The sequence below is a fragment of the Monodon monoceros genome, unplaced genomic scaffold (assembly GCF_005190385.1).
Source record: "Monodon monoceros isolate NGI ecotype Baffin Bay Population unplaced genomic scaffold, NGI_Narwhal_1 Super_Scaffold_18, whole genome shotgun sequence".
NCBI classification, from domain to species: Eukaryota; Metazoa; Chordata; class Mammalia; order Artiodactyla; family Monodontidae; genus Monodon; species Monodon monoceros.
Genome location: NW_021703774.1, coordinates 163,730,825 through 163,743,297, shown reverse-complemented (window position 1 = coordinate 163,743,297; position 12,473 = coordinate 163,730,825). Strand labels below are relative to the sequence as shown.

The 12,473-nt window shown below is 38.1% G+C and overlaps 1 protein-coding gene across 6 annotated transcripts in view; it reads left to right on the top strand.

The window, feature by feature from the left end:
- Positions 1–12,473, top strand: part of ZBTB40 (zinc finger and BTB domain containing 40) — an 80,830-nt gene that overhangs the window by 26,013 nt on the left and 42,344 nt on the right. For all 6 annotated transcript variants that reach the window (XM_029228452.1, XM_029228455.1, XM_029228451.1 and 3 more), the window contains 2 exons: positions 9,297–10,066; positions 10,543–10,676. In XM_029228452.1, the coding sequence (XP_029084285.1) occupies positions 9,370–10,066; positions 10,543–10,676 (831 nt within the window). In that variant the 5' untranslated portion in view covers positions 9,297–9,369. The remainder of the gene's footprint in view (positions 1–9,296; positions 10,067–10,542; positions 10,677–12,473) is intronic.

Genomic DNA, 12,473 nt, shown 5'->3' with positions numbered 1-12,473 from the left:
CTGATATCATTTGTTCTTTAGAAAAACCACATCAGTGCCTGTTTAGTCGTTTTGTGTTATTTGCAAATTGAATTCTTGTTCTGATTTTTTTCTCAGATATTAAAATAAGCTAATTTACAAATTTTCAAACTTACCTCCTTTTTTTCTAAAGATAGCTCCTACTTTTGTCTGTTTTAAATCTTACAGAACTTTTTTTTCTGTTTTCCACAAGAACTGGGAGATATTCCAATCCTGCTCCTGTTGCTACTACTATTTCAGCAACAAGTCAGTTAGCTCCTAGGCCACAGTTTATCTTTAAAAAGTATGCATTTTTATAACACAGATATTAAAACAAGCTGTAGTGAAATAGTAAGGTTAGATGTTCTCAAAGCTACCCTTTGAGTAAGCTTTAAAAAAATTATATGAATTCATGAATGTTCTACAATCTATACCATAGTATAGATAGGGTTTGGGGTGATTAGTACTGAAAATTTACATTCCCAAAAGGAAAAATTTCTTAATAGGTGAACTTTATTCTTTAGAGCAGTTTTAGGTTCACTGCAAAATTGAGAGTAAAGTGCAGAGTTCCCATATAATCCTGTCCCCACACAGCCTCACCCACTGTCCCACAACACAGTGATACATTTGTTACAATCAGTGAACCTACATGGATACGTAATTGTCACCCAAAGTCCATAGTTTTCATTAGGGTATACTTTTGGTTTCATACATTCTCTGGAATTTGACATGTATATGATACATGAATTCACCATTGTAGTTTTATACACAATAATTTCACTGCCCTAAAGATCCTCCGTGTTTCACCTATTCATCCCTCCTTACTCCCAACCACTGGCAACCACTGATCTTTTGACTATCTCCATCGTTTTGCCTTTTCCAGAATGTCATATGGTTGTATTCATATAATATAGAGACTTTTTATATTGGATTCTTTCACTTACTAATATGCACTTAAGTGTCCTCCATGTCTTTCCATTGCTTGATAGCTCATTTCTTTTTGCACTAAATAATATTCTATTGTCTGGATGTACCACAGTTTGTTTATCCATTTATCTGGTGAAAGACATTTTGGCAATCACGAATAGAGCTGCTATAAACATCTGCGTGCAGGTTTTTGTGTGGACGTAAGTTTTCAGTTTTTTTAGGTAAATATCAAGGAGCACAATTGCAGGATCATATGATAAGGATATGCTTAGTTTTATAATAAACTCCTAATCTGTCTTACAAAGTGCTTTACCATTTTGCATTCTCACCAGCAATGAATAGCAGTTCCTGTTGCTATACATCCTCACCTGCATTTGGTGTTGTTAGTGATTTGGGTTTTGTCATTTCTAATAGGTTTTATTTGTAATTCCCATATGACATATGACGTTGAACATCTTTTTATATGCTTACTTGCTATCTGCATCTCTTCCTTGGTGGGATGTCTGTTAAGGTCTTTGGTCCATTTTTTAATCAGGTTGTTTTCTTATTGTTGAGTTTCAAGAATTCCTTGTATGTTTTAGATAATAGTCATTTAACAGATATGTCTCTTGCAAATATTTTCTCCCAGTCTATGACTTGTCTTCTCAGTCTCTTGACATTATCATTCATAGAGCAGAAGTTCTTTAAGTTTAATGAAGTCCAGCTTATCCATTATTTCTTTCAGGGATCATGCCTTTGGAGGTGTATCTAAAAAGTCATTGCTATATCCAAGGTCACCTAGGTTTTCTTCTTTGTATTTTCTAGAGGTTTTATAGTGTTGTGTTTTTACATTTAAGTCTGTGATCCAATTTGAGCTAAATTTGTGAAGGCTATGAGGTCTGTGTCTAGATTCATTTTTCTACATGTGGATGTTCAGTTGTTCCAGCACCATTTGTTGAAAATACTGTCTTTGCTCCATTATCAAAGATCAGTTGACTGTACTTTTGTGGGTCTATTTATCTATTCTTTCACCAGTACCACACGGTTTTGGTTACAGTAGCTTTGTAGGTAAGTATTGAAGTTGAGTATTGAGTAGTGTCCGTCTTCTACTTCGTTCCTCTACCCTGATATTGAGTTGGCTATTCTGGATCTTTTGCCTCTCCATATAAACTTTAGAATCAGTTTGTCAGTATCCACAAAATAACTTGCTGGGATTTTGATTAGGATTGTGTTGAACTTATAGATCAATTTGGGAAGAACTGAAATTTTGACACTACAGAGTCTTCCTATCCATGAACATGGAATATCCCTCCATTTACTTATTTTTTCTTTGATATCTTTCATTAGAGTTTTGTAGTTTTTCTCATATACATCTTGTATGTAGTTTGTTAGACTTATCCTCAAGTATTTTCACATTTTTAATTTCTTTTTTGGGGGTGCCAATTAAACGGTAATGTTTTCATTTCAAATTTGACTTGTTCATTGCTGATAGACAGGAGAGTGATTAAGTTTTTTATATTTACCTTGTATCCTGCAACCTTGCTGCTATTGCTTGTTATTATTATTATTAAATTTTTTGTCAGTTCTTTTGGATTTTCTACATACCTCATCACAGTCATATCATCTGTGAACAAAGACCGTTTTGCACCTTCCTTCCCAGTCTGTGTACCTTTTAGCTGGGAATTCCAGAATGATATTGAAAAGCAGTGGTGAAATGAGACATCCCTGCCATGTTCCTGATCTTAGGCAGAAAGCTTCGACTCTAATGTTAGCTGTTGGTTTTTGTAGCTGTTCTTTATCAGGTTGAGGAGGTTCCCCTCTATTCCTAGTTAGCTGAGAGTTTTTATCATGAATTTTGTGGATTTTGTCAAATGCTTTTTCTGCATCTATTGATATGAACATGCGATTTTTCTTTTTTAGCCTGTTGTTATAATGGATTACATTTGCTGATTTTCAAAGGTTGAACCAGCCTTGAATACCTGGGATAAATCCCACTTGGTCATGGTGTTAAATTATTTTTATTATTGTTGAATTTGATTTCCTAATATTTTGTTGAAGATTTTGGTCTTTGTTTTTCTTATAATGTCTTTGTCTGCTTTTGCTGTTAGTGTAATGCTAGGCCCATAGAATGAGTTAGGAAGTATTCCCTCTGCTTCTATTTTCTGGAAGAGATTGTGGATGTTTGGTATAATTTCTTCCTAAACTGTTTTGCAGAATTTACCAGTGAACCTATCTGGGCCTGCTGCTTCAAGTGTTGGAAAGTTATTAATTATTGACTCAGTATCTTTGATAGATTAGGCCTATTCAGATGTCTAGTTCTCCTTGTGTGAGTCTTGGCAGATTGTGTCTTTCAAGTAATTGATCCATTTCATTAAAGTTACCAAATTTGTGGGCATATTATTATATTATTCCTTTTTTATCCTTTTATTGTGCATGGGATCTGTACTGGTGTCCCCTCTTTCATTTCTGATATTAGGAATCTGTGTTCTCTCTTTTTTCTTAATTAGCCTGGTAGAGGCTTATTGATTTTATTGATCTTTTCAAAGAGCCAGCTTTTAGGTTTGTTTTTTTTTTCTCTTGATTTCCTTTTCTCAGTTTCATTTATTTGTCCACTATTTTCTTTTTCTCCTGCTTACTTTGGATTTACTTTGTTCTTCTTGTTTTAGTATCCCAAAGCGGAGGCTTAAATTATTGGTTTTAGATCTTTCTTCTTTCCTAATGTATGCATTCAGTGCTATAAGTTTCCCTCTAAGCACTGCTTTTGCTGCATCCTATAAATTTTGATAAGTTGTATTTACATTTTCATTTAGTTTAGAATATTTTTGAATTTGTCTTAAGATTTCTTCTTATGTGTTATTTAGAAGTGTGTTGTTTAATCTCCAAGTATTTGGAGATTTTTCCAGCTATCTTTTTGTCATTGATTTCTAGTTTAATTCCATCGTGGTCTGAGAACAGAGTGTATGGTTTCTATTCTTGTCAACTTGTGAAAGGTAACTTATGGCCCAGAATGTGGTCTATCTTGTTGAATGTTCCATGTGATATTAAGAAGAATATGTAATATGCTATAGATGAAGTAGTCTATAGTCGATTGATGGTGCTATTATCTTCACCGATGTCCTTACTGATTTTCTGCCTTCAGGCTCTATCCATTTCTGATAGAGAGGTGTTTAAAGTCTCCAACTATAATAGTGATGCACCTATTTCTCTTTGTATTTCTTTCGGCTTACCTTACGTGTTTTGATGCTCTTTTGTTAGTTGCCTACACAATAAGGATTATTATGTCTTGTTAGAGTATTGACCCCTTTTTCATTAAGTAACTCCCCTTTATCCCTAATATCTTTCCTTACTTGAAGTCTGCTCTGTCTGAAATTAATATAGCTCCCCTGCTTTCTTTTGATTACTGTTAACATGGTATATCATTCTCCATGTATTTATTTTTAATCTATATGCATCTTTAAGTGGGTTTCTTGTAGACAACATCAGAGTGGGTCTTGTTTTTTGATCCACTCTGACAATCTGTCTTTTAATTAGTATATTTAGAGCATTGATCTACCATATTTGTTAATGTTGTCTATATGTTGCCCTTGTTCTTTGTTCCTACTTTTGTCTAACATACTTTTTCATTCTTTTGTAGTTTTAATTGAGCATTTGACGTGATTCCATTTTCACTTCTTTTTACCATATCAGTTATACTTCTTTTTAAAACTTATTTTAGTGGTGTCCTATAGTTTGCAATAGATTTACAACTAATCTAAATCCACTTTCAAATGACACTGTACCACTTCACATGTATTATAAGTACCTTATAATAATAATAACATAATCTTAATCCTTCCCTTCTCTCCCTTGTATTATTGCTGTCATTCATTTCATTTATACATAAGCATATAGAATTGACCCTTGAACAATGCAGGGGTTAGGGACACTGACCTCTGGCACAGACAAAAATCTGCATATAACTTTGTAGTGAGCCCTCTGTATCTGTGGATTCAACCAACTGCAGATTACGTGGTACTGTAGTATTTAGTGTTGAAAAAATCCACATGTAAGTGGATCTTCACAGCTCAAACCTGTGTTGTTCAAGGGTTACCTGTATAAACATAAGCATACATAATAAAATACATTGTTACTGTCATTATTTTGAACAAACTGCTATCTATGTCAGTTAAGAATAAAAAATAAAACTGCTATCTATGTCAATTTTTGTTTTACCTTCACCTATTCATTCTTCAGTGCTATTCATTAGTTTATGTAGATCCATATTTCTGTACTTTATCATTTCCTTCTCTCTGAATAACTTCTTTAACATTACTTGGAAGGCAGGTCTACTGGCAAGCAAGTCCCTCAACCTTGCTGGTCTGAGAAAGTATTTTACATTCACTGTTAAAGGAAAAAATTTCAGGGTAGAATTCTAGGTTGGTAGTTTGTTTTCTTCTCTCAACATTTTAAATATTTCACTCCACTCTTCTCTTGCCTGCATGGTTGTTTGAGGAGAAATTAGATGTAATTCCTATCTGCTTCTCTGAAGGAAAGGTCCTTTTTCCTCTGGCTTTTTTCAAGATTTGTTTTTTAAACTTTGATTTTTCTATAGTTTGAATATGATATGCTTAAGTATAGTTATTAAGAGCATTTATCCTGCTTGGGGTTCTGAGCTTCTTAGACCTGTGGTTTGGTGTCTAACATTAATTTGGGGAAATTCTTCATCATTATTGCTTCAAATATTGCTTCTGTTTCTTTTTCTCTTCTCCTTCAGATATTCCCATTGCACATATGTTTTACCTTTTGTGGTTGTCTCACAGTTCTTGGATATTGGTTCTGTTTTTTTCAGACCTTTTTCACTTTGCTTTTCAGTTTTGGAAGTTTCTTATTGTTATATCCTCAAGGTCAGAGATTCTTTACTCAGCCATATCTAGTCTACTAGTAAGTGCATCAAAGGCATTCTTTATTTCTGTTACAGTGTTTTTAACCTCTAGCTATTCTTTTTCATTCTTTCTTAGAATTTCCATCTCTCTGCTTACATTGCCATCTGTTTTTGCATGTTGTCTACTTTTTCCTTTAAATCCCTTATTAATCATTTTTTTTTAATTCCTTGTCTGATAATTCCTGACATATCTGACTGTGGTTCTGATGCTTGTTCAGTCTCTTTGAAGTGTGTTTTTTGCCTTTTAGTATGCCTGGTAGTTTTTTCTTGAAAGGGAGACATAAAGTACTGGGTAAAAGGAACTGTGGTAAGTATGACTATAGTGATGGGGTGGTAAGATGTGAAGGGAGGAAGTGTGTTTTATAGACCTATCATTAGGTCTCAGTCTTTTGGTAAGTCTGTGCCCCTGGACTGTGAACTTCACTGATACTTTTCAGTCTCCCCCTCGCCACCTCCTTAAGTGGTACAGGATGGCTAGAGTGGGCTGACGTTGGGTATTTCCTTTCCTCCAGTTAGGTTAGACTCTGGTAAAATAGTTTCTTCTGATTCTAGGCCTTGTTGAGAAGAACAGAGTCCTCTGTCATATTTTAAAATGGTTACTTTCTCCTTCCTCCTGCCAGAATCAGAAGGGAATTTTCCCCCAGTATTCACTGTGAGTACCCAGTAGAGCTCCTGGAGTTAAAACTCACAAAATTATGACTCTGTCCCTCTGGATTTTTTAACTCTCAGACTTGTCCACCCTGAGCCTCCATCAGTTCGTTAACTTAGGTTTAGTTTTCCTATTCTGGCACTGCTTCCCGTGGATTTCTCTTGGTGGGTTTCTGCTCTGAGAAGTTGTGATTCTCTGCCAGTCTCTCCAATTTTGGGAGCAGTAGTTTTGCCCTGTGACCTCACTTCTCTGACAGAGCTAAGAAGAGTTGTTGATTTTTCCGTCTGTTTGCCTTTTTACCTGTCAAGTTAGAATGGTGACTTTTAAGCTCCTTCCATGCCAGACCAGAAACATGGAAACCAGAACTTGGAAATATTTTCATTTTTATTTTTATTTTTATTTGTCAGTTTCAAATGTGGGAAAATAAGGAATAGTGGTGGAGTGGAAAGGTAACAAAGGCAACCAATGTTATTTTGACAAATGTCAAAGACCATGTGACTTTCCTGCTTAAAGCCCTTCAAACCCTTCGTTGACTCCTTATTGTCTTTAGGATAAATCCAAGCTCCTAAGCATGGCCCATGTATCTTTCTGTGGCCAGAACCTCTGCCTGCCTTTCCAGATTCATCTCCTGACACTCCCTGTCCCTTTCTATATGTTCAGTATCACTGAACTCCTTATAATCCCCCCTCCTAAACCTCCTTTCTGCCATGTGATGTTTTCTTATTTGTGTGCCTCACGCAGGCTTCCCTGCTTGGAGTGCCTTTTTCTCCCACTCTTTTCACCTCATCAGTGCCTGCTCACTTATTAAGGCAGGTTAGCTGTTAGCTCCTCCACAAAAACCTTACTCTAACTCTTGGATATCCCTATTCCCCAAACTGGGCTTCTAAGTACAAGTCTCTATCATTACATTTCCTGCCATTCATTTATTCATTCCACCAACTAACCAACAGTGTTTGTGTTGGGCAGAATTTTCAGCACTGGGATGCAGCAGATAATGAAAAAAAAGTTCCTTCCCTAATGGCGTTTATATTCTAGTGAGGGGTACATGATAAGTAAGTAAAAGTATGTGTCAGTAGGCTATGATAAAAAATAGAGCAAGAGGGGGCTTCCCTGGTGGCGCAGTGGTGGAGAGTCTGCCTGCCGATGCAGGGGACACGGGTTCGTGCGCCGGTCGGGGAGGATCCCACATGCCGCGGAGCGGGCTTGCTGAGCCTGTGCTCCGCAATGGGAGAGGCCACAACAGTGAGAGGCCCACGTACTGCAAAAAAAAAAAAAAAAAAAAAAATAGAGTAAGAGGGATGGAATGTTCTGTGGTTGGAGAGGAGGTTGCTATCTAAAGAACATGGTCAGATTTGATTAAATGTTCTAAATCATTAAAAAATAAATAAAATAAAGAACATGATCAGGGAAGACCTCGTTGATCATGTGGCCATTGAGCAGAGTCCTGATGGGAGTGAGAGAGTGAGCCATGCACTCATGTGAAGAAACCTACGGGTGAACATGCTTAGTGTGTTCCACAATCAGCAAGGAAGGCGTGGTGCTTACAGCAGAATGGGTGAGGGGGAGCGAGGCGGAAGATGAGGTTTTAGAGCTCATGACAGCCAGAGTAAGAATTTTGGCTTTTGGCTTTTACTCTGAGACCAGGAACCATGGAGACTTTTGTGCAAAGTGACATATATGGCTATGTGCTAAAAAGATCTCTCTGACTACTGGGTTGAAGATAGAGTAGGGTAGGGGTAGGGCTAGGAAGGGGTGGAGGCATGGGGGACCAGTTAGGACATTGTTGCAATATCCAAATAAAAGGTGATGGTGGCTTGGGCTGACCAGAGTAGAAGCAGTGGAGGTAGTAGTAAGTGATTGGATTTTGGATATATTTTGAAGGTAGAGCCAACAGGATTTATAAAGGATTGGGTAAGGGATATGAGAAAAAACAGGAGTCAAGGATGATTTCTAGGTTTTTGGTCTGAACAACTAGAAGGGACAGAATTGCTGTGAAGTGGGGAAGATGGCAGGGGAGTTTGGATTTAAGTTTAAGAAACCTAACAGGCCTCCAATTAGAGATGTTCAATAGGTAGTTGGAAGTGTGCGTCTGCAGTTCAGAGGAAAGGGCTGAGCTGGAAATATAAATCTAAAAGCTCTCAACATTTAGATATTTCAAAGGTATGGAATCAGATGAGAGAGAAGAAGTGAGATGACAGTCCTGGAGCACAGCAAACTTTAGAGGCCAAAGTGATGCAGAGAACCCAGCAAAGGAACCAGAGAGCGCAGGATCAAGTGAAAAATGCATTTTAAAGGGGAGGGAACGACGACCTGTATTCAGTGCTGCAGATAGGTCAAGTAACATGAGGACATTGTATTATAAATCTGTTTATATCTATCTATCTATCTATATATATGTCTCCTTTATTTGGCTGAGAACTTGAGAGCAGAATGCATTTAGCAATGTAGTTACTTACAGCTTTGAAATCAGTGAGACATGGGCATGCCACTTAATGGCTGTTTTTCCTTAAGCTGGTTCTCTCAGTCTCTTTGAGCTTCAGTCTTATGTATAAAATGGGGAGGATACAGTACTTTTCCAGTGAGTTTTTGTGAGGATCAAATGAGATCATCCAGATGACACACTAAGCATAGTCCTGTTCATGCAGTTAAACCCATGCCAGTTATTATCATGATTAATTCAGTATACCTGGCACAGTACCCCTTCCTGTTCAGCAGCATTTGCTGAATGAACCAGCGAATTGCCTGTTCATTTTCATATTTCATTCAGGGCATTTCCCTGTGTGCTTATGAAGTATTAACATGGCATTTTTGGGGTTTTTCCAGGATCTAGTGCTGATCCTCACAAAGTGATTCTGGAAGAAGAGAGGAAAGGAAGTCCTCAGACAGAGCTGATGCGATGGAGCTCCCCAACTATAGCCGGCAGCTGCTGCAGCAGCTCTACACGCTGTGCAAGGAGCAGCAGTTCTGTGACTGCACCATTTCCATTGGTACCATTTACTTCAGGGCCCACAAACTTGTCCTGGCTGCTGCCAGCCTCCTGTTCAAAACCCTGCTGGACAACACAGACACCATCTCCATCGATGCATCTGTCGTGAGCCCTGAGGAGTTTGCCCTCTTGTTAGAAATGATGTACACTGGCAAACTACCTGTGGGCAAACACAACTTCTCCAAAATCATCTCCTTAGCTGACAGCCTACAGATGTTTGATGTGGCTGTTAGTTGTAAAAATCTTCTAACTAGCCTTGTAAACTGCTCTGTTCAGGGTCAGGTGGTGAGGGATGTCTCCACACCATCCTCAGAGTCATCCAGGAAGGAGTTGGAGAAGCCTGAAGTAGAAATTCTTTCCTCCGAGGGTGCTGGAGAGCTTCATTCTTCCCCGGAGGTTTCCACCCCTCCAGGGGGCCCTGTGAAAGCCAAGGTGGGGGAAGTGATCCAGACGGTTGTGCAAGAGATGAGTGTGGATCCTTCCGCTGCCCAGGGGATTCAGGGGAATGCAGACACCCCAGTGGAGACTCCTCTGACAGCTGAAGATTTTTCCCCTTCTCCTGTTGTACAAACCTTTAGTGAGGCAAAGGAAGCAAGCCCAGAATCAGGTAATATTCATTTAATAGTTGTTTTGTAATCTGTCCTTCTGTTGTCAATTACTAGATTCAGTGATCTTTATGAGTTTTTTGTTTGTTTGTTTGTTTCATTGATAAATTTATCAAAGATCACTGTTAGATTGGAAACCAAAATCCAATGCAATACTTGTACTAGGACATTCTTCTTTTAAAAGTGTTTGTGGTTTTGAGTGTTACAAGCCTGAAGATGAACCACAGAGCAGAAAAGCAGTATGGAAATAACCATGTACCATCTTTGATTCTTACCCGTTATTTTAACTAGGATGATGATGGCACAAAGGAGGAAGCTATTAGAGATGCTGTTTGCTATTACTTATAACTGATACATTAGCTGTTTTGTTTACAAATGCAGTACATGACCTAAAGGTTCTCAGACAGCTTAAACTTTTAAAAATTATTTCAAGTAATCAATCACTGATTTTTTTAATTTTGTTTTGTTTTACATTCAGAGTATGAGGGGAAACATTACCAGCTGAATTTTCTTCTAGAAAATGAAAAAATCTTCTCAGATGCACTCTTGATTACCCAGGATGTTTTAAAAAGACTAGAAGAATGTTCAGAAATTAAAGGTGCACAGAAGGAGGTAGGTACCATGAGTTTTATTTGTTTGCTGGTTTAGTGTTCTCAGGATAGCAGATCAGTTATCAGGACCTTAGTTTTTTTCAAACTTTAAATTTTTTTTTTTTTGACATTTATCCCCTAAAGGACAGTCATGCAAAAGTGCTAGGCAAGAGACTTTCAAAACAAAGTTATATTTTGATCACTAGGTGGATCCCAGCTTACAACCGGTTTTGATCCAGGATACTTAACTGAGCTTACCATTTCCTCCTGATTAATCAGGAATAAAATGGGGCAGAAGGTAGTTATGGATAACCCCAAATCAGAGATGAAGTGATAAAAACAAAAAACCAAACAACAATAAATACTCAAAACATGGTACGAAAAGGATTTAATATGGACTTACACAGTAGATTGCATCGTGTTTAGGAACACAGTGGTCATTTTCAGACATAAAAACAATAATGGTGAACATTTATTGAATACTTACCTTGATACACTTGGTATCAATACATATGTTATCTCATCTAATCCTCACAAAAATCATTGAGGTGGATACTATTTTATTATTTTTTATCACTGTTTTATGGATGAGAAGAACTGTCTCAAAGAAGAGGTGATGTAACTCGGCCAAGGTTGCAGAGCTCATAAAACTAAGCTCTGAGCAAGAATTCAAACCTAAGCATTCTGACTTTAGAGCTCTCCTCTTACACATTGAGTTACTGCCTCCCAAAGGGATAAAAATGATGCGTGTACATCATGTATGTATAAACGTACATAGGCATCACCTGACAGAAAACTATCAAATGGTTATCATGCTCTCTTCTTAGCTGACATTTTCTGTTTTTTCATTATCTCAGTGAGGTGCATCCCCACCTGTGGGCTCCCTCACTACCCAGTTCCTCACACCTGATGCTGTAGGGTTGACTGCACTGCCACTTTAGGACTCCCTTGCTTCCCCTTTCTTCTGGCCATGCCTCCCATTCTGAGAGGTGCTGGCAGAGTGAGCGGGCACTGCCCCTGTAGGCTTGCTCATCTGACTGAGGGGGTAGTGTGGGGAGGCCTCCCATGTTGCTGTAGACAATTTAGTGTCTGTTAGTTACTTTTTTTTTTTTTTAAAGGGAGGTTGCAATTTTAATTTTTTTATTATTTATTTATGGCTGCGTTGGGTCTTCGTTTCTGTGTGAGGGCTTTCTCTAGTTGTGGCAAGCGGGGGCCACTCTTCATTGCAGTGCGCGGGCCTCTCACTATCGTGGCCTCACTTGTTGCAGAGCACAGGCTCTAGACGCGCAGGCTCAGTAATTGTGGCTCACGGGCTCAGTTGCTCCGCAGCACGTGGGATCTTCCCAGACCAGGGCTCGAACCCATGTCCCCTGCATTGGCAGGCAGACTCTCAACCACTGCACCACCAGGGAAGCCCTGTTATTTACTATTAATCCAAGCAATAAATGCCTTCTACTATTTAAATAGTTCCCTGATTCATAGCAAGTTACTTTTTAAAAAAACAAATTCAAGATCAAGTATTTACTTTAACCATGGTTTATCGACAGTTGGCTATAAATTGTTTTTTTGAGAGATAAGCTGTTTACAAGACTGGGCTGACCCTGATGACTCTCTTAGGGGAGGTTTCAAGTGGTAAATCCTTGGTACTCTTTGTACTGATTATGCTGAAGGACATTATGGCTTTGTATTTTTGCACTTGGATGTTCTCTTAACTGTTCAATCCATCATTTTGTCGCTAGTTTGTTACCTCGATAGCTTATAGACACACCTCTTCATTTTCTCTCTTAAGACTTCCTCTCCACTTAACTTTGGTTACAGA